The 20,372-nt window shown below is 40.0% G+C and overlaps 3 protein-coding genes and 1 long non-coding RNA gene across 4 annotated transcripts; 1 reads left to right on the top strand and 3 right to left on the bottom strand.

Annotated features, from left to right (window-relative positions):
• Positions 1 to 56: 56 nt before the first annotated feature.
• On the bottom strand, positions 57 to 5,793 carry rpz6 (rapunzel 6). The gene is made up of 3 exons (XM_087812517.1): positions 5,779 to 5,793; positions 3,144 to 3,635; positions 57 to 1,766 (listed from the first exon to the last, which is right to left on the bottom strand). The coding sequence occupies exons 2-3, from the start codon at positions 3,632 to 3,634 to the stop codon at positions 1,082 to 1,084; spliced, it is 1,176 nt and encodes a 391-aa protein (XP_087668643.1). The 5' UTR covers position 3,635; positions 5,779 to 5,793; the 3' UTR covers positions 57 to 1,081.
• Positions 5,498 to 12,181, top strand: LOC148062457 (uncharacterized). The gene is made up of 4 exons (XR_015713616.1): positions 5,498 to 6,080; positions 6,646 to 6,688; positions 10,609 to 10,652; positions 11,741 to 12,181. It is a non-coding gene; the product is annotated as an uncharacterized LOC148062457 (long non-coding RNA).
• Positions 7,643 to 12,175, bottom strand: rpz (rapunzel). The gene is made up of 2 exons (XM_087812519.1): positions 12,116 to 12,175; positions 7,643 to 9,507 (listed from the first exon to the last, which is right to left on the bottom strand). The coding sequence occupies exon 2, from the start codon at positions 9,495 to 9,497 to the stop codon at positions 8,805 to 8,807; it is 693 nt and encodes a 230-aa protein (XP_087668645.1). The 5' UTR covers positions 9,498 to 9,507; positions 12,116 to 12,175; the 3' UTR covers positions 7,643 to 8,804.
• Positions 12,182 to 16,632: 4,451 nt separating the features above from the next.
• Positions 16,633 to 20,003, bottom strand: LOC148062456 (uncharacterized). Its single transcript, XM_087812844.1, has 4 exons — positions 19,512 to 20,003; positions 18,222 to 18,521; positions 18,057 to 18,138; positions 16,633 to 17,590 (listed from the first exon to the last, which is right to left on the bottom strand). Exons 1-4 carry the CDS (start codon positions 19,840 to 19,842, stop codon positions 17,146 to 17,148), a joined length of 1,158 nt encoding a protein of 385 aa, XP_087668970.1. The 5' UTR covers positions 19,843 to 20,003; the 3' UTR covers positions 16,633 to 17,145.
• Between the last annotated feature and the right edge of the window lie 369 nt (positions 20,004 to 20,372).

Here is a 20,372-nt window from a genome sequence, read left to right as displayed (position 1 = left end):
TTCTATGAAAAAGGTGAAGGAGTCAAAGCTGAAGATGGCAGGCAAGTTTATTTGTACATAATTATTCATACACATCCATTGAATTGCACACACACTTTTGTTTGTCCATGGCTTTAACACATAGAAGTTGAGGTAGGGGGAGTGAAAATATTCATTTATATTTAGTGTGTAATTGCACATTTCGAGGCACAACACTGGTTGGTCACGTCTCGAGACTCACAACAGCTTCATGTTTCCACAGCTGAAGGAGTCACCTCTGCTCCCCTGTCACAGCTATGTAGGCCAGCAGAGACAAAATGGCAGCAGAAGGAAGATGCAGCCTCAGCAAAGACAGCTCTTTAAAGCCGTAGGTGAAAAACGATTTCTCCTGGGAGAGCAGAATATTACAGCACGAAGCCGAGGTAAAAGCACTCGCTCTTCTCTCACCACTGCAGAGACCGTTAAGTAGATCGCATCCTGACATGGAGGCAGGAAGCCGCTACTCTAGCTATTAACTTGATATTGAATCATTTAAAAATAGTCTTAAGACAGAAGCAAAAGGTGCCAATGTATGTATGTTGACGTCACAATAATTAAGTTTAGTCCAGCAGAGCACAGAGAGCAGTTTAGTCAATATGTTAAATATCATATGTTGTTTATATTTAATACAATAGTATATAATAATATAATTAGTATTAATGTAATTCCTCATTAAAATGAAATGTGACTTTTCATGTATTCATGGTTTAAAAACCCACTTTTAGATAGGATTTATAATATCACTAAATATATCAATCTCATTATTTTTATTTTATCCAATTTGCTACCGGAAAACTTTTGTTTATAAAGCCAATTTTCACTTTTTTTTTCATTTGGGTATAACATAAAAATCACCTCCAAAGGTTTTTAGATTAGATATCTGTAGGCTACAATACTGAAGAAAGCTTATTCTGGACTCTGGATCTGGATGAAGCTTTTGGTGGGTGACACGGAAAAATGGGCAAACCTGATCGAGGTGAAAGCCAGTTGAAAGACTTTAAAAGGCAGAGTGGTGTTAGATACACAGATGTTTCTAGTAAATACTGCATAAACCTCTCCAGTTCTACTCTGAGTGCACACACACCGTCACGTTCTTGTGTCTCTCCCAGTAGTGGCATTCTTCCGGAAAGCTCCACTCGGCCGCCGATTTTTTGTGGCGACTGACGGCGTGGACCACGAACCCACACAACTGCTTCTCCAGCACCTCCACCACGGCGGGAGCCTTTCCCTTGTTCCCCTCCATCACCTGCTGGATGAAGTCTCGCGGCACCGGTTGTGGGTTCGTGCTGTACGACACCACCAGGTTGATGTCGCTCACCTGCAGAATCTCGAACCAGTTCTGACCGGCCATGTGGTGGAAGTGTTCGCCTGCCCTCCAGTTCCTGTAGGTGCTCCCCGAGTGGTTGATGAGCCTCACCGACCAGCTGACCCAGTCGTACTTCTTCACCAAGAACTCCAGGAGTTTCTTGGTCACCTCTTCCAGGCTCTCCTCCTCTTTCCCCTTGATGAGCAGCTGACTGTCGATTTTGGCTTGATCTGGGAAGGCGGCGACGCATGACTCGATGGTGGACTTCATCCTGGTTTCCACTTCCTCGATCTTGGCGCTCCACTCCTTGATCTTGTCCTCCTCCTCATCCAGGCGGTTATTCAGAGCATAGTAGCCGAGCAGTGCGATCAGACCCAAACAGAAGAGTTCCTTCATACGGACGCAAAAGTCTTCCAGGCGGCGACGGCTTCCGGCCACATACCTGTAGAACAGATGAGAAATTTTTTCTCGGTACTCTTTCTTTGGTACTGTCTCAAATCAAACACTGCTGCCACACACTTACCCGAAAATGACTCGACAGCTTCTTCTTCTACTAATTTTAACGCTGATTGCCGACCTTATCGTCGACACTTGACAGCGCTTATCGCCAATCGAAACAAGTTATTAAGATGTGTTTCATTGTGTTGTTTTGAGGTAAAATTAGAGTTTTCTAGAGACATTTACGCCGGTATCTGCTACGAAGATGCGTCACTCATTGGGACACTTGCTCACTCAAAATATTAAGTGCAGATATGCGCAATTTGGGACACAGTCTAGGAGAAGACTTTGGTTGCATCTTGCTAGCTGGATAGTCAAGACTTGCAGAAATATCTTAATTCTCAGCTTGACGTGAATTTCTGGAGAAACTAACTCATTTAAATGTACTACTTTACATGCTGCTTTTTATCGCTTTGTTGCCTTTCATTGAGGGGCAGAGATTCGATACTTGTAATGATACAGAGGCAATGATACCATCCGATATATTGTGATACTATATTTGTAGTATTACCCGATTAATTGACTCTTGTGTTGCAAAATGTAAAGACATTATTACACTTTAAGCTTCAGGGGAGGTATTGACTGCTGCCACTAGTGGCAAGAAGTTTAATTGCAACACAAATATTAACTAACTCTGTGAATATATGCATGTTAATTGTTAATGTTTTTATTCTATAAACACTTGATTGATGTATAAACCATGAGAGAACTATGACATCAATATTTAAGTTAAGTTTAATATCGATACGGTATCGTGGATACAAAACATTGCGTTGTAAAGGTGTATCGATATGTTTTTACACCCCTAGCTCCAGTGTATCGGTTGACCCTGTAGTGTCGATCAGTTTCAGTTACAAGGCATACATAGATTTATTATAGATTAGTTGCATGTCCAGAACCTGGTCTGGTATGTATCTGTGATCATAAGGACTTTGTGTTTGCTCTTGTTTTGAACAATGTCCGCTGTTATGAAAAGATCTCACTGTTGTTCCTGAGAAACCATTCCATGTAGAACTTCTGGGTGGATCTGAAACAGGTTCAGGGTCAGTCCTATTGTCATGTTTAGCCAAACCGGTCCCTGGGGGTTTTGTCCCACCCTACATTAGTCTGAAAGAGCTGAGCTAAGATGTAAACCTCTTGATATTCAAGTGGACCATTCCAAGACACATTCATGGTTTAAAGAGTCTGAATCGAAGTGGTGGTCCGTAGTGGAGGGTGCGTTCTAAGAAACCTATCGAGGTCGCTCAGACTGTAAGCCGGCAGTCTCGCACCCAGTCCTCGATCATTTCATTGAGTCTATTTAGAGAATGTAAAGAGTTACCTTTCCACCAATTCCAACAGTGGCGCACCGAAGCAGTCGTTCCCCATCACAGCGTCGTAGAGCACACACAGGTTCTTCTCTCCACCTGTATTGACGAAATGCTCCCGAAAAACACGAGTCTTCACCTCCCGGAACTGCTGTTTCGCCTCAATAATGTCCATGTACTTCCTGAATAGATTTCTAATATTCTCCTCGGCCAGAAAGTAAGTGGAATCCAGTTTGCCTTTCTTGATCTCGCAGTTGATGTCCTCCAGCTGACTGGAGAGGACGTCCAGTTTGTCCCGCACCGTCAGGAACTGCTCTTTGATGTAGAGGATCTCTTTGCTCTGGACATTGTCCAAGGCCAGACGGAGAAGTGGGGAAGCAGCCTCGCAGATGGGAAAGAACTCCCCCACGACGCTGGCCAGCACCTCGGCGCCCCTCTCGAACATTTCCATCGCAGATTCGATGGCCTCCTTCTTCTCTGCCACAATCTTTTCAAGGGAGCTCATCCTTTGAGACATGGTGAGACCCAAAGTATGACGTCAGGAGAAGAACTTAAATACTTAAATACACCATAACCTGCTTGACAAAATTGGTAAACGAAGATTTTTTTTTACATGAATCCCGATAGTAAATGACAAAAGAAGAGCTGGGTATCTATAGAGATAACAGAGTAGTTTCACTTCTTTGTAGCAACGTAGAAATATGTTAACATGCTGGTTATCTCCTCAAAGTATGTTGCAATTGTCCGGTGTCCGTCTGTTAGAGAAATAACTTAAAGTCGTATATACATTTGGTATCCTCAAATTTTGATAATGAGACAGGAAACAGATGATTGATTTTTGGTGGTGTTCTGGAGATCCATTTTTAGAACCAATTTAAATTTGAATTTAGTTTGGAAAAAAACAATTTCCCGAAGGAGACCTCCTGAGGGATCAATAAAGTTCTACCGACCTACTTACCTACCTAGAAGCAATTGATATAACCTTTTCTAGATAGATACATTGACTTTATTAATTCCTCTGGAGATCTCCTTTGGGAAACTGGGTTTCCAGTTCACAGTAAAGTTATACCTTACCTAACCTAAATTTTTTTAAACAAAAGAACAAGGTGCAAGGCATGACAAAGTGCAAGTATAAGAACATAGATCAAAATAAGAACATAGATCACAGGAAACAACACAAAGAAAAGGATACAAAGATTACCTTAGAATAGAATAACATCATACTTTCAATCCACTCCTGCCCTCAAATTCAGAATTATGTCTAATAGCACGAGGATATAATGAGTCCCTGAGGCTATTAGTGTTGCATCATGGGAGGAGCAACTGTGCACTTTTCTAACCACTGCCGCTCCTGCTTCTTAAAATAAAATAAAATAAAACTTCAATCTATTCACCTCTATTATTAAATTTACTTATTTGATCATCTTCATAGGTCATTTGAAATTGATTTCAGGTTATTTCAGGTTTCAACTTTTTGTATTGTCATTGGACCAGTAACACAAAATTAACAGTACAATCCCTCAAGCATTAAATATAACATTTTAAGTATAAGACCTTTAAAAATACATACAAAATATACAGTACTGGCGTTTTGAGGAGATAAAACATGAACAATAGCTGCACATATTTCAAACACAGACCCTTAGGGAAGTACACACTAATATTTAATATACAAAAAGAGCCTTAAGAGTACATAGTGTTGGACGTTATAAGTAAAGAATATCTGCAGTGTTTAGTGCGGATATAGCTTTTGCATAAAAACTCAGAGCAAGTGGTATTCGCCACAATTTTAAAACCGAATATATGTGAAATTAGACCGTTTTCGGGGGTATGCCTTGTGTCAGTGCTTTTGATAGTATCGGTAAAACCAGGACGTTTAACAAGGTTGTTAAAAAAAGGCCTGAATAAGAGACTTATATTCTATATTGTGATTTATTTTCTTTTTAATTCTTACAGTGCAAGCACCTCTTTGTTTATGTAGTGTATTTTTTTGACAATACTCCTTAGGAGGGAATGGGTTTAACATAACATCGCCAAAGATAAACAAGACTATAGTCTTAAACTGAAGAAAAATGACCAATATTATGTGTAACATAAAGCCAATAAAACTGAATTAAATAAAAATAAGATTTTAATTTTTCACCCGCAAAGGTAGTTGGAAATCATTTCAAGATGATAATTGGTTCAGCAGTGCAAATATGATCGTTTAAATCACGGAGATATACCAATATTCACATTAACAATATTTGACAACAAAGTGCAGTAAAAATAGAACTCAACCTAATCGGTTTAGCTCAAGCACAGACAAAAACAGTCGCCCTGAAGGATGAAGTGAGGTCATATCAAAATGGGGGACGAAGATGCTCAGATAAGAACATGTCCTTGTGAGGGTGTGTTTGTGAGATCAATTCATCTCTGAGGATGAAAGACACGGTGTTATTTTTTGTGTAATATTAAACGTCGACTAAATGAAACGTATTTTTTTTTAAAAGAAGAAGGCAAATTCTGCGTCACAGCCATGAAATGCGCCACATCTCACCCTTTTTTACGCACAGACCTCCTGACACACCTAACAACATTTCTTCTGAAGCAAGACCAGGACAACATTCCAGTCATGAAACTAGTTTTTTTTTGTTTGTTTGTTCTTACCTGGAGAAGTCAGACGTGTAGGATTGAGAGATGCGCAAAGAACATCTGCAAAGGAAGGAGAGACAGAGCGAGAAAGGGAGGGAGGGATACATAGAGAGAGGTGACATATCTGGTCTGTTTCCTTTCATTTGTCATGAAGGAGCTCCAGTCGACGTTTTCCTCCGCAAATACAGACACATTAAGAGCTTTAAAATGGATCTAACGATATCATCCATTCGTTCTGGGACATCTGGCGCAAAAATTATGAGCTTTTATTTATTTTTAAAGGAACCTATTCTGCCCATCCTTTCTTTAAACTGAAGGTAAGACGATTCAAAATAGGATTCATCTTGTATTAAACGATTACACGTTCATTTCTAAGGAACATTCTCTCCGTTTGTCTCAGATGTGAGACATTTCTTTCAGTCATTGAGTGGACAAAAGTAAATAAATACATTGTTTAATCATGCTCCTCGATTTTTCTATTGCTAAAACTCGTCTTAAACCACAACCAAACCTTTTTTTCTTTGGTGTAATGTTCATGTGTATTTTTTTTATTTATTTTAAGATTAATTCGTCATCCGGCAGAAACCATTTTGAGTATTAATATCTCCGGGCGTCATCTTTGCCTGTCACATGCAGAAATGCGCTGACATTCCTTTTCAAATGGAACAAATGGCAGAACAGTGATTTATATTCAGCGTGAAGACTGAGGAGTGAGAATCAATTGGAGATTCACATGATGTCGACGTGTGCGCACAGGACGCGCCCAGTGCGCGCGCGCAAAAAAAAAATAAAACTTATAAAAAACGTGTACATCTTGTATGTAAAGCGAATTACTTGATTTCTTGTCTTTCTTGTTTTGTTCTTTCTATGCATCAACGTAAGATGACGCCATCGATAAGAGGACCACAGAAAAAAAGGCGGACAGGTAGGTTGCCTAAATCTCTTGGTCTCGTTTATCTTTGCATCTACGAAAGACTGCAGATATTCCAGACCCAAACCCGGTATTGAGGGAAGAACCTGTTCATCTGGAAAGTGATGAATGAGAGACATACCGCAACTATAATGAACCTCGGTTCGATGCCCAGTTTTGTTCGCTTGCGGTGATTTCGCCTTCTTTGATGTTGTTTAATTGTTTGTGTGACTCTCTGACAGTTCTCTAGAGAGATTTGGATCAGACATATCCAGGTCGTGACGCTTCAGTCCACTGGACCCTTTAGATAGAACAGGTGTCATACGCGGAGCGCACCAATTACGCCCTCGTGTGTTTATACGAGTGTACTGCATCTGCATTTATTTTATCAAACCCGCGTCCAACCCGCAGAAATCTAATATTTTATTTACGCCACGTCTAATGGGGTGTTTGAAAAATAATAACAATGACAAATTGCAGTAAATAACGTTGTTTATTCAATATTTTCCAAGTCAACCGAAATAAAACTTCCGTGTGTGTTGCGTCACTTCCGCTATCCAAACGCTGCTTTATTATTTATTTAAAATCAATGAATATAAATCGCAACATAGTGACGAACTACTTCCTTGAATGTAAACATATGATCTACATTTTTTGTATATTTTACCCAGTCTGCACTTCCAGTGCATCTAAATGACTACATTTAACTAAAAATAAATAACTAATAAACGCAGTTTTAACAAAATAAAGTTCAACTTATTCATCTTTGTCATTGGATAACCAGACATAAAACAAAACAAGGTTTATTTTTTTTAAATAAATTAGTCAAAAACATTAAGGCCAGTAGATGGCGACATTGCGTACGAATATCGTACACATTTCTAAGTTCTAAAGTTTTGTACTTAAATAAAATAATAAATTGCTAGATATTGTCAAGTAAAATTTAAGAGAGAATGAGGAGGAATTGCAGGTATTTTACTCACATTTATTTAAAGCCGATATACAGATATAACAGACACCATAAATCATTACAAAAGAAAAACATATTCACATATGAGAAACTGTCTTCTCCAGCTCAGCTGCTTATGTTTATTTGATGGTTATTATGATCTTAAACAGCATCCAAGTCGTATAATGTCTTGCGTTAACAGCAGAAAGCCTGTCTGTGATCGATATAATGAATCCTTGTTACAGACTTGCATAATACATTATACCACTGACACTTCTAAACAGCACAAAAAAAAAAACAATACAAACTTCACAACCCCAAGGTTAAATAGTGACTGATGTATCATCAAAAATGCCTTGCACATACAAAATAATAGTAACGAAGATACAAAAATAATGGTGCGTTCAGGCACTGTTGGTCAGATAAGCGGCTTTTCTGTAGAAAAAACAATTTGTGTATACGGAAAACAAACCCAGTGATATTTTCTCGAACAAAATATTTAAATGTCATAGATAAGGCAGTGAAGAAAAGTGTAATTCCAAATAGTGATTTAAGATATGAATCAACGCGACAGTGGCACTTGAAGTCTTTGTTTGGTTTGGTATAGATATTTAAGGTTTTAAAAAAGAACGAAAGCTGTACTCTACATAATGACATCTACATGAATAGTGTTGTGAGTAAAGGAGCAGCTTGTTGACGCTTAGTGTTTAAACATTTGACTCAAACATAATATTTAATATGCATCAATCTTCTGTATGGTCTTTTAAAGGTGCTTGATAGGAATACATTTGTAGACTTGAAGAAGAGATTTTCCCAATGATTCGCTGTGATTGAAACATGTCATTGCACATAATCCTCATAGTTTGTAGAAAGCAAGAGATAAGAAATACAACCGGAATGCGGACATGCAAGTCCTGGAGTGACATAAAACAAACTTTTCTGGACGTAAAATGTAACTCATTCACTTGAGAACCAAAAAGAAAAACTTCTAAGTGTGATTGAGGTCAAACTGCTTATAAATGAGAATGAATAGTTTCATTAATTAAAAAAATGGGGATCATTTATTCGTTAATTTTATACCACTTACTCCCTTGTGGGTGTAATTAAATCTGATGAGTCTCATTCAAGTTCTCTTCGTTATCTCAAGTGAATGAATTACATGTCTTAACCATCCGTGCTTCTTCACTTGCACCTGCGAAGAGCCTCCTGCATCTTCTCCTGCACATGCTCCATCTTCTCGGTCCACTCCTCACCCAGACCCTCCTCGTCGTCGCCAATGACGGCAGCATAGCCCATGAGTGCGATGAGGCCGATGCAGAACAAGTAGGTGAGGCCCGTGCAGAGACGTTCCATGGTGCGTCGATCCCCCTGCGAGTGCTTCAGGTAGACCTCTAGGATGGGCTTGCTGAAGAGCTTGGGCTTCCCCACCACGCCGTCGTAGAGCGTGTGCAGGTTCTGGTCGCCCAAGTCATTGGCGTAGCTCTCCTCGTAGTCCTCCTTTTTACGCTCGCGGTGCTCTGGCCTCGCGTCCACCATATCCATAAACCTGGCGAATTGGTGCTTCAGGTTCATCTCCACCTGAGCGTACTGACCGTCCACGGTCTCCTTCTCGATCTGGACCAGCGTCATGCGATTCTGCAGGGACAGCTGATCCAGCGACCGCTTGACCGAGCCGAACTCCCGCTTGAGCGTGCGGATGTCCTCGTCGTCGATGTGGTGCAGCACCACGCGGATCAGGGAGCCGGCCACGCCGAAGATGGGGTTCACCACGGCTGCCGCTGAGGAGATGGTGGACACGCACTGAAGAACTTTGATCACGTTCTGCTTCAGCTTAGCCCGGTCCTCCAGGATTTCTTCTTCGTCCATCATCATCATTGTGAGGATTCTGAGGAGGAAACATGAGGAAAATTTAAAATACTTAAATTTTTTTATTAACTAGGAGTGTGTATTAGCAAGTATCACAATACAGGCGCAACAATGAGATATATAGCGATATTGTAGTAACAAGGATATATTTGTAGTATTGTACGAATACTTGACTCTGGTGTTGCAGAATTTACAGACCACATGACTCTTGACGAAGTCGCAACTGCTTTAATTGGTTTTGAAACCAAAATATGTTCAAACATCAGCTTTAAAAGCAGCTGGAGTCGACTGTATCCTCTCGTCCTCAGTCACTGTCGCATAGGACGTGAATTTGCATTATAAATGAAAAAAGGAAAAACAAAATGACACACACATTCACTTAAACATCATAATAGAACTATGATAAAAAATAAAATATTATTTGAAAAAACCCATTTACAATAATCGATACACTGTTGTTAAATATCGATACAGTATCATAAAATAATATATAGGCGATATTTTCTTACTACTCTATTATTGCGGTCCCTCGAAAACCTGCTTGTTAAACCGATGACCACTGTGAGAATCATGAGTCATGATGGCTTCGGTACTGAAAGAGTTAACAGCTGAAGCAGGAGTCGTTCAGCACCAGGCCTCGCTCAGTGTGTTCCTATAGGCCGAGCTGATAGGTCCTCAGCACTAAAGGGGGCGGGGCTCTCTGCCGCAGTGTTGAGAGAAAACAAAACTGAAATCCACCGACTTGTTTATTATGTAACACCGACTACAGTTTGGGTTTTAAGGTCAGGAGTGAAGCCGCCTGAAGGTCGATTGTGGTGTTCGTGATGCACAAGTCGTCGTGTTGCCTTCACTGGCTACAGAATACACAAGGCTTGTCTGGTTGTTTTTTTTGAATCCCACTCCACCAGAGGGAGCAGCAACATGCATGGTTCAGTCACATCACATTTCAGCACCACCACTGTGGACTGAAAAAGGAAAATGAACCCTTTGGAGACCAGATGATTAAATTGATATTCAGAAAGAAATAATAAAATTAAGTCCACGCTGTAATTGACGTCACAAAGGTAAAGGATACGTCAAAAAAAGTTATTAAATATTTGTGTTCTTGTGTTCTGAACAGCAGGTCCTACAAGAGAGGACATCACATCCCTGAAGACAAATTAGGCAAGTATTTTTCTTCAATATATATTTAGATAAGATGAATCACTCTGACTGGGTAATATCTCGGTATAACTTGATTTGTAGGAGGTTAAACAAACAATGAGAAAGATGATTCTTACTGTAGATATTATACCAATAACAAAGTGTTAATCATGCAAATACATCAAACTGTAACAATTGAAATTACATTTAGTATTTGAAAAAAGCAATATTATAAAACGATTTAATATTACAACATACTTAAATCAGCCTCCCCTTAGTACATCCAAGTGTACTATAAGTAAACTTATGTTATATTAAAATTAAAGTAGTATACATGAATACTCTACCATAAAGTAGTTGTTATTTAAGTATACTTTAGGAAATGTACTTCAAGTAAAGTATAGTACTTTTTTCTTTGGGCAATTTTAAATATTGTGGTGATTCTTATAAAAGTAGTTCACCGTAGATTATTTAAGTATACTTCAATAAACCAAAATGCGTAATAGAAGATTATACCTAGTGGTAGTATTGAGAATAAGTATTTGAGTATAATTCTATAAACTAAACCATAGACTTGGGGGGTGTACACCTAGTACACTGGTAGTATAGAGATGAGTAAAAATGAAAGTGTTTTTCTCTAAACTAAAAGTGTTCAATTTAAGTATATAAGTAGTGTACTTTTTATACACTACTAGTACTGGAATACACCTTAGGTTACCTACTATACTTGTACTTAAGTATACTTGGTACAATTCATTTAAAGTATAAAACTTTTAAGGGTCCATTCATTTTAAAACATATTCTACTAAATGTTTATCAGTTCGCTGAGATTACCGAAGATCTAAATTTGATGACCCAAAGACATATGATTTACGTATATTTGAAATATAAAACTTAACCAGGGGACAGAGGTAAATACCACAGTATTATCAGGAAGCTGATGTCACCTTTTCCTCGGAACAAGGCGGCCATCTTGAATGTTTTTTTCTATAAGCACCGTCGAGCTAAGCTACTCAACATAAGACATATTGGAAGTTTACAAACGTTATCTTAAATAATGTGATTTTCCCCATTGTGGATTTTTTCATACTTTTCTTTCTCTTTTACAGACAATGCAGCAGTTTCAGGGCCCACCCATTCGACAGGCAAACAATGCCTCATAAACCAAACAAAAACACACTATAAAGTGTATTCCGGAGTTTACACAAGTCGGTAAGTACTTTAAAAAGTCCAAAAGATTTCCCTTTCCTGGCCACTCAAAGCCATAGAGGACGCCTGCAGGTTGAGCTTTGGCTCCCTCTAGCCGTCTCTGTGGTACTTCACTCAAATCTGCCCTGACCCACCCTGATCTATAACGCATCTATATCACCAAAATACAAATCAAAACTCGGATTTTTCGGCGTATATGTGAAGTACACGGCCTTTACTAACGATTCTGATCATACTTGGTTGGTTTAAACAAGGCAGAAGACAAGATTACTTACATTCAGGGACTGTGTCTACCTACAAACTGGCACTCAGAACTCACAGGCTCGACAACCTCCGTCTTCTTCCCAGCAATCCCTGCAAAAAAGGACACGTCCATATATGTTGAACATGTGGGGGTGTCTATAATATACCAAACATTTTTTAAACATCTAAAATAACCCAAAAACACACCAAAATTTGACATATTGCCTATAAATAATATTGCTACAAAATAATGACTAGAAAAATAATTTTGAAGATGTAAAATGGTTCAACCCTGTTCGACAACAAAGAGGAACTACCCCCTATATTTTATACTTATTTTGGTCCATCCAGTAGTCCTACAGTTCATACTGAGACGCAATTGTAGTTCAATGCGCAGCTGAACTCCTCTGCTGTTTTCTGTCTTTTGTGCGACTGCCAACCCCCGGAGCATCCATGGACGGCTACAAAGAAGACATTTGTGTCTAATATTCGTCTAAAAGTTCAATTTATTCTGGTCTGTACCAATTTAAACTCGTGTGAATAATTTTTTCACTCCAATAATTCAACAGAAAACCTCTTGGATCCAAGTGAATTCATCCCATGGGTGCGCAGGTGTATCCAAATGCAAATAGAAGTCACTATGGACTAAAGCGGGACAAATCCAGTTATTCAGGTTGAAAAGTAAATTAAGAAAAAAAGTTTTGTTTATAGTCAAAACAAGATATTTAAAGAGAGATGCGGCAGAGAAAAAAAAAGCTTACCTCCATAATATTCAATTGGTTTTATACATTCCAGTTAATTTTATAAATATTTTTAATGAACAGGATAATCACCTTTTTTAAGTATTTTAGCGAAAAAACAATTTAGTGATAGTTTTCAGTGTAACTTACAACACATATAATGACCCTGTGTCGACATAAAACCCATTCGAGAGCCTATAATAAAATGTATTGGATCAAGTAAAAAGAATAATAAATATATAAAGATATTTTTAAAATAAATATAATTATAATGGCTGCTATGAACCATGGTAAACTATCAACATGTCAGAATAAAAAACAAAATAATGCATAAAAACAAAGAAAACCGGACCAAGCCCTTCATTTTTGGCCGATCAACAATACAAAAGAAAGTATAGATTGTAAAACGAGAAATGATAAGAAACCATGTTGTGGGAGCCATTTAAGTGGAACCAGGGTCTATGCTAAGGTTCAGCTGCCCCGGGCCCCCCTTTCAAATTCAAATGGTCGTGATAGATAACGAGAGCATGTTCAGACCTGAGACACAAGGACGGCTAGAAACCCCGCATCCCTCCGCAGGCAACACTTATCAAAAAAAGTGAAGAAAAACCAGAAGAAAAGCGTGAAAATCCAGGATGAGAACGAGGTCCTCTGGTGACAAAAAAAAAAGACTGACGCGCCTGTTGTCTGTGTGCGCGCGCAGCTGTCGGCGCGCTCACGTTACAGTGGATAGAATGAACATTCTCTAGTGACCGCGTTTGTGCAAGATCAGCTGCTGTGGTCGACGTGCGTAACATACCCTCAACAACACCGTTGCAAAACGTCCTTGTCGTGTTTGGCTTAAAGGCCAGAGGCAGGTGCGCTGGTTAAGTGTAAAAAAAAAAAACAACCCTTAAATGTTGATAATTTCTGCAAGAATATAACTGATCAAGACATTGAAATTGGCCCAAATGTCACTGATATCCAGGATGTGCTCACGTTTGTGGCCGCAGTTAAAGGAATAGCTTATCTTATCTTACATTGAAGCATCATGTGATTCCATCATTGTGTCAATCAAACGGTTTGAGGTTGCAAAAGGTTGATGACTCTTGAGTGAATCACTTCTCTTGAAACCCACGTATAGGATCCGTCATCCTCTATAAATAATGCAACTCGTTTAAAGGGGAAACCTCCCTCCTTTTTTCCCCCTTCATAATTGAATTAGATCCGAATCTTGAACGACAATAAAAAAGAAAACCCTTGACTTGTTGAATAAGCTGCATCATAAAATGATAGTAGGAGTTCTATTCATTCACTTTTAGAATATGTTGTAGTCATCACCAGCTGTTAATGGCCATGTGGAAAGTTCATGTGCATATTTAATGTTTTCAATAAAGTATTATGGACAAACTTTGAATGATATGTGTATCTGTTGCAGTGCGAAAATGAAGACCCTCTAATGTGAAATACATATTCATTTCTAGTCATTTTATTAAAATGGTTGTTTTATTATCATTGTTTGTGTAAGTTATCTTTAATATGTGTTCCGTTTATATATATATGTAAGTAAGTAAGTAAGTAATTTTTATTTGTATAGCGCTTTTCCGGACCAGGGTCACAAAGCGCTTAAACAATCAAAACAATATTCAATAAAGTATATACTTTAAAGGGCAAGATAAAACTGAGAATCAGAATCAGAATCAGAATCAGAATCCCTTTATTGTCCCACGAGGGGAAATTCTTTTTAACAAACAGCAAGAGCAATATACCAGAAGAAAAATAAAACACCCAGAAATAAAATATTAATAAGAGAAGAAAAAATCTAAATAGAATAGAAAATAAATCGGCACTATATTATATACACAATCATATTTACAAAAATAACAAGAAAGGTGCAGTTAGACGATTATGGCTGTGTTCTTATTGTGGAGTCTGATGGCAGCAGGGAGGAAGGACCTGCGGTACCTCTCCCTCACACACCGAGGATGGAGCATCCTATCACTGATGGAGCTCCTCAATGCCCTCAGTGTGTGCTGGAGAGGGTGAGACAAGTTCCTCCTCATGGAGCCCAGCTTGCTCCGTATCCTCCTCCCAGTCACTTCCTCCACAGGATCCAGGGGGCGCCCTAGGACGTAACCGGCCTTCTTAATAAGGCTGTCCAGTTTAGCCCTATCCTTTGCTGTCCTGCTGCTCCCCCAGCAGACCACACCGTTGAAGATGGCAGAGGCCACTACTGAGTCATAGAATGCCTTCAGGAGTGGCCCCTGGACACCAAATGACCTCAACCTCCGGAGCAGGTAGAGTCTACTCCGCCCTTTTTTATAAAGAGCAGCAGTGTTATCCACCCAGTCCAGGCGGTTGTTGAGGTGAACACCCAGGAACTTGTAAGACATGACAATCTCAATGTCCTGTCCCTGGATGTTCAGTGGTGAGGGGGAGATGGAGGGACACCGCCGGAAATCCACAATCAACTCTTTAGTTTTGTTGGAGTTGATCTGGAGGTGGTTTTCCAGGCACCAGTCAACAAAGTCCTGGACAAGTCCCCGGTACGACCCATCATCCCCGTCCTTAATGAGGCCGACGATGGCGGAGTCGTCCGAGAACTTTTGCAGGTGACTGGTGGGAGACAGGTGTTGGAAGTCTGCAGTGTACAGTGAAAAGAGGAACGGTGCCAAAACTGTTCCCTGGGGGACCCCTACACTGCACAGTACAGTCTTCGAAACACCATCCCGGGTCCTCACGAACTGTGGACGGTTGGTGAGGTAGTCCACAATCCAGTCCGTGAGGTGAGTGTCCGCTCCAGACAGCTCCAGCTTGTCCCTCAGGATGTTCGACCTGATGGTATTGAAAGCACTGCTTAGATCCAGGAAAAGGATCCTCACAGTGCTTCCAGGCGACTCCAGGTGAGAAAGTGCTCGGTGGAGAAGGAAGATGATGGCGTCCTCCACGCCGATGTCAGGTTGGTAGGCAAACTGCAACGGATCCATGGAGGAGCGCACCAGAGGACTCAGGTAACTAAGGACCAGCCGCTCCAGAGCCTTCATAAGGTGGGATGTCAAGGCTATAGGTGGGGCTGAAACAATACAAGCTCGGGGGGGAGGAGAAGGTAAGTGTAGAGGTGTGAATGGTGTAGAAGACGGGGGGGGGGCTGACACCTCAAACCTTGAAAAATAACCGTTTAAGTTGTCAGCCCAATTCTGATCCCCCGCCGCTACAGAGAGCCTGGTCTGATGTCCGGATATGGATTTCAAACCTCTCCAGACATCTCTGGTGTTGTTATTGGCCAGACTCTCTTCCATCTTCCTCCTGTACCTCTCCTTTCCCTCCCTGATCTTTCTTCTCAGCTCCTTCTGGACTGCCATCAGATCCTCTTTGTTTCCTGACCTAAAGACTCTCCTCTTCTCCTTTAAGAGAGCCTTTATATCAGGATTAATCCAGGGTTTGTTGTTGGAGAAGCATCGTACAGTTTTGGTTGGTACAATGCTCTCCACACAGAAGTTGATGTAGTCTGTGACACATGTAGTTAGACTGTCAATATCCTCCTTGTGGGACTCACTGAAAATGCAGAACACAAGAGGGGTTCCAAAAAATCAAGGAAAAGCCTGAACAAATAGGAACGTCTTAAGATGTTTCTTAAAGGTATTCAAATGTGTCGATTAAAATGACTTAAAAGGGGTATATTATATACTCTTCCCTCATATAATTATTGAGATGATCAGTATTATGTGAATAACAAAACAGTTGGATTGTTGTATTTTTATTTACATGACCAAAAGGTAAAAATCTTAGAAATTACAACAACAAAAAAAGAAAATGGTTATATTTTGTTTCTTGTGAATACTTAAAAACAATTGTAGTGACAAAATCGTTTTTTCAAAAGGCAACAAACTGAGGAAAAATGCACTTTGAAAAAATAAATACATGTTTTTCTTTTAAAAATAAAATAATTAAAAAGGAATCCTGTCCATCACTACTATAGATATAAAATATATAATAGAATAATAAACATCTCACGAGTGTTTCATTTTGCTTAACCCTTACCAACCATTTTTATTCATTTAAAATATGGCTGCGTCAACGAATACATGGTCATATTACAATGAAAATGTTTTTTAAAAATAGTTTTTCCACCAAATAGATCAAATCCAATCGTATACGAGCGTAATTACATTTTACTTCATTTCACAAAAATGAAATGTGGGAGATTCTTCAAGATATTGCAGTGATAATCAATGAGTCGGTCAATACCAATACCTTCTGAAAAGAGTCCTTCATCATGGTCGGCTGGGCTTTAACAAACATTAAATGCGATTGTTCAAAAATATTTACATTTCAAAATCAAATCAGCTGCACATTATTCCACCCAGTGCTCCTCCTCCTCCTCCTCCTCCACCCCCGCTGCCGGACGCTCCACCGTTCTGTTCCGGCATTTCCCCCGAAGGTTCAACGTTCTGCAGGAGATTTTCAAACTGATGTCCAGGCTGATGCCGTGCCAGCTTCTGCGAATAATATCGTCTGGACGCTGCTCTCCACACCTCCCTCTGATGCTCCTGAGAGTTCGGGGGCAGCTCGTGTATCCTCTTCCTCTTGGATTCCCCTAGTGTCATTGTCTGGAACTGCTCTGAGTTGACGAGATACTGATAGGGCCCGGCGGGGTGCCGGGGGGCGGCTTGTTGGCGGGCCACTTTACGAGCGTAGTATCTCCGGGAAGCTTCTCTCCAGGCGGCCCGCTTCTGTCGCTGCGCTTCCTCCGTCAACGCCGACATCGGGGTGCCCTTTTTCCTGTTTCTGAGTAAACAAATCTTGAGTTAAAATAGTGAGCATCTGTCGGTTGAACCAAAAAGAGGACAGTACTCGATCAATCATTTTTCACATGCTTATCACTCAGATCAACAAATATTTTGAACTTCTATAAAGACACTTAACCAGTCCTCTTGGTGAATAAAGTTAGGTTTATGATCTAGTTCCACTCATCCATCCATCCATCCATCCATTCATTTTGTAGAAGAGTTGTCAAGTGCTTTAAGGGGGTTTACATGACCATAAAAACAATCTCAGGATGTATAAGCGAGTATAAAAAGTATTACATCGCAGGTACAAAAGTCTTCTAACCAGAATAAACGCTTTACAAAAATAAAGAACCCTGGAGACCAAGCAAGTCTGCCACTGCAGCCGCAACATAATGACTACGTAAAATCTGTGGTTTGTAAACACGTCTTCAAGATCAACAACGGCGTGTTGTACGTTAACCCACCTCAGAAGTTCTGACTCAGACGGTCCGTGTCCACCAAACGGATTCTCCACCATAGTGGTTTCGCAGCGATTCTCTGGGATTACTGACAAAATGAGAATTAAAAAGTGATGAATATTTAAACCAAAATAACAATAAAAATGAATTTAAATATATGGGTTGTATTACTTCTCATACAGGAGTTCTCATTGTCCACATATGAACTTCCTGTCGTGTCCTGATGATCCACGAGTCGCTCGTCAGTCATTTCCATTTTGATAAAAATTGCGTCAACGTCGCACGGCTCTTCCTTGACGACGACTCTGCCCTCGGAGGAGGCCTCGATGCCGTTCGACTCATGTCGGCACAGGTTCTCCGAGGACTGGGATGTGCAGGACTGGTCCAGAACCAGCCTGTTGGAAGAAAAAGACGTCGCCGACTCCTGGCTTTGTGAGGAGACATGAGATGGAGGTCTGGCAAGCACACCGACTGTAAAGAGAAAGAAAAGGTACAGTAAGTAAGTAAGTAATTTTGATTTATATAGCGCTTTTCCAGACCAGTGTCACAAAACGCTTAAACAATCAAAACAATATTCAATAAAATATATACTTAAAAGGTCAAGATAATACTGAGAACACAGAAGTTCCAGAAAATTAAGAAAAAGCCTGAACAAATAAAAACGTCTTAAGATGTTTCTTGAAAGAGTCAGTAGATCCATCAAACGCAAAGAGAGAGGAATGTCGTTCCAAAGCTTAGGTTGCTATATAAAGAAATGAGCCAAATGTGCTTGAATATATAAACACAAATAATTGGAATAGTTTGTTGTATGTCACAGAACTTCAGATTTTCTAAGGACAGTAAAATAAATTGTGGCAAAAATACTTGTTACTAAATCTAATGGTGATTCAATTTTCAATTTTATTTAAAGTGTCTTATCATAACAAAGTTATCTCAAGACACTATACAGTTGAAATAAGACTACAGTTGATTAAGGAAAAATAGATCCCAACAAAGAGCAAGAAACAAAACACTGTACAGTGAGCAATGGCAAGGAAAAACTTCCTTTTAGAAGGCAGAAACCTCGAGCAGAACCCGACTCAAATGATGACAGTATAGAACAATAAGAATAAATATGAAATAATATCAGATAAAAAACAAAAATGTATATAAAATAGAAGTAAAAGATGAAGCTTGATCTTATAACATTGTTTCTAACTTTTATTTTACTTTTTCCATTTTATTTAGGCTTTTCACTCCTTTATTTTGCTTGATGGCCTCTCACAACAGTCCCTGTAAAAATGTGGCCCCTGAGGAAATGTAATTTCTCACCACTTAATAATAAAATAAACTAAATATATATTTATAAAGCAATGCCTTCTAAATTAAAGATGCAGCTGCCTCCACTATCCATGATAACTATCTATAATGTAGATACATCAGAATGTGTATAATGACAGCGAAAGAAGGTGTTTTCCTCACAGTTTATGGACATGTCACACTCTTGCTGTGTCGGGTTCGACTCCGGGTTCAGTCTCTGCGGCTCCCCGGCGCTCTGGGCTCCAGACACCCCGCAGATGCAGCCCTGTCGCCGCATCACCAGCACCTCCTTCTCGACCTCCCCCAGCCTCCCCTCCAGCCGCTGGATCTCCTTGTCTCGCTCGGCCACCATCACCTGGAGCTCCCGGTTCCTGCCGCCGCGGACCCCGAACAACACGTTGACGATGGAGTCGATCGCCAGCCGGATGGCGTTCTCCACCACCAGAGCCTCGTCCTCCCGCAGATGCAGGTTCGAGTTCTTCACCAGATTCATCTCGGTTCCGTTTTCTTTTTTTAATCGACACCCAGAGGAGATCGACCCTTTGAGTCTTCACTGAGGCATCGACGTTAATAAACGCTGACGACTGTGTTACGTTTTATTTAAGTCAAGTAAACATTAAAACCTGCGAGCGTCACTATGATCTACCTTCGGTAACAAAGGCTTCCGGTGTCACCCTCGGTTCTTGCTCGACGGATGCAGGCGCTTGCTGCAACCACAGCGCCCCCCAGCGGACGCCAGTAATAGTGGCTTTTCTATAATAGTAAGTAAGGTAAGGTAAGGTAAGGTAAGGTCAAACTTTATTGATCCCTCAGGAGGTCTCCTTCGGGAATTTTTTTTTTTACCAATAGCCAGCAATTTTTCATAAACAATAAAAAATAATACATAAAAAATAAAATAAGAAGAAGAACATAAAGAGGAAGAACAAGATGACACAATCTAAGTCTAAAGACAAAGACAAAGAACATAGGTCAAAGAAAAACAACAAAGACAAAGGATACAAAGACTAACATGGAACAGAACAT

This window comes from Callionymus lyra, chromosome 17, assembly GCF_982586985.1.
Source record: "Callionymus lyra chromosome 17, fCalLyr1.hap1.1, whole genome shotgun sequence".
NCBI lineage: Eukaryota > Metazoa > Chordata > Actinopteri > Syngnathiformes > Callionymidae > Callionymus > Callionymus lyra.
The sequence above is the reverse complement of the archived record's forward strand: the minus strand, read 5'-3'. Positions and strand labels throughout refer to the sequence as shown.

Bases quoted from the DNA above. Each gene is read 5' to 3' on its own strand.
- rpz6 (XM_087812517.1), bottom strand. From the start codon at position 3,634: ATGAGCTCCCTTGAAAAGATTGTGGCAGAGAAGAAGGAGGCCATCGAA. The intron at 1,767-3,143 runs GTAACTCTTTAC...TCTGTTCTACAG, and splicing joins CTGTTGGAATTGGTGGAAAG to GTATGTGGCCGGAAGCCGTC.
- rpz (XM_087812519.1), bottom strand. From the start codon at position 9,497: ATGATGATGATGGACGAAGAAGAAATCCTGGAGGACCGGGCTAAGCTG.
- LOC148062456 (XM_087812844.1), bottom strand. From the start codon at position 19,842: ATGAATCTGGTGAAGAACTCGAACCTGCATCTGCGGGAGGACGAGGCT. The intron at 18,522-19,511 runs GTGAGGAAAACA...TTCTCTTTACAG, and splicing joins GTGTGACATGTCCATAAACT to TCGGTGTGCTTGCCAGACCT. The intron at 18,139-18,221 runs GTAATACAACCC...TCATTTTGTCAG, and splicing joins TGAGAACTCCTGTATGAGAA to TAATCCCAGAGAATCGCTGC.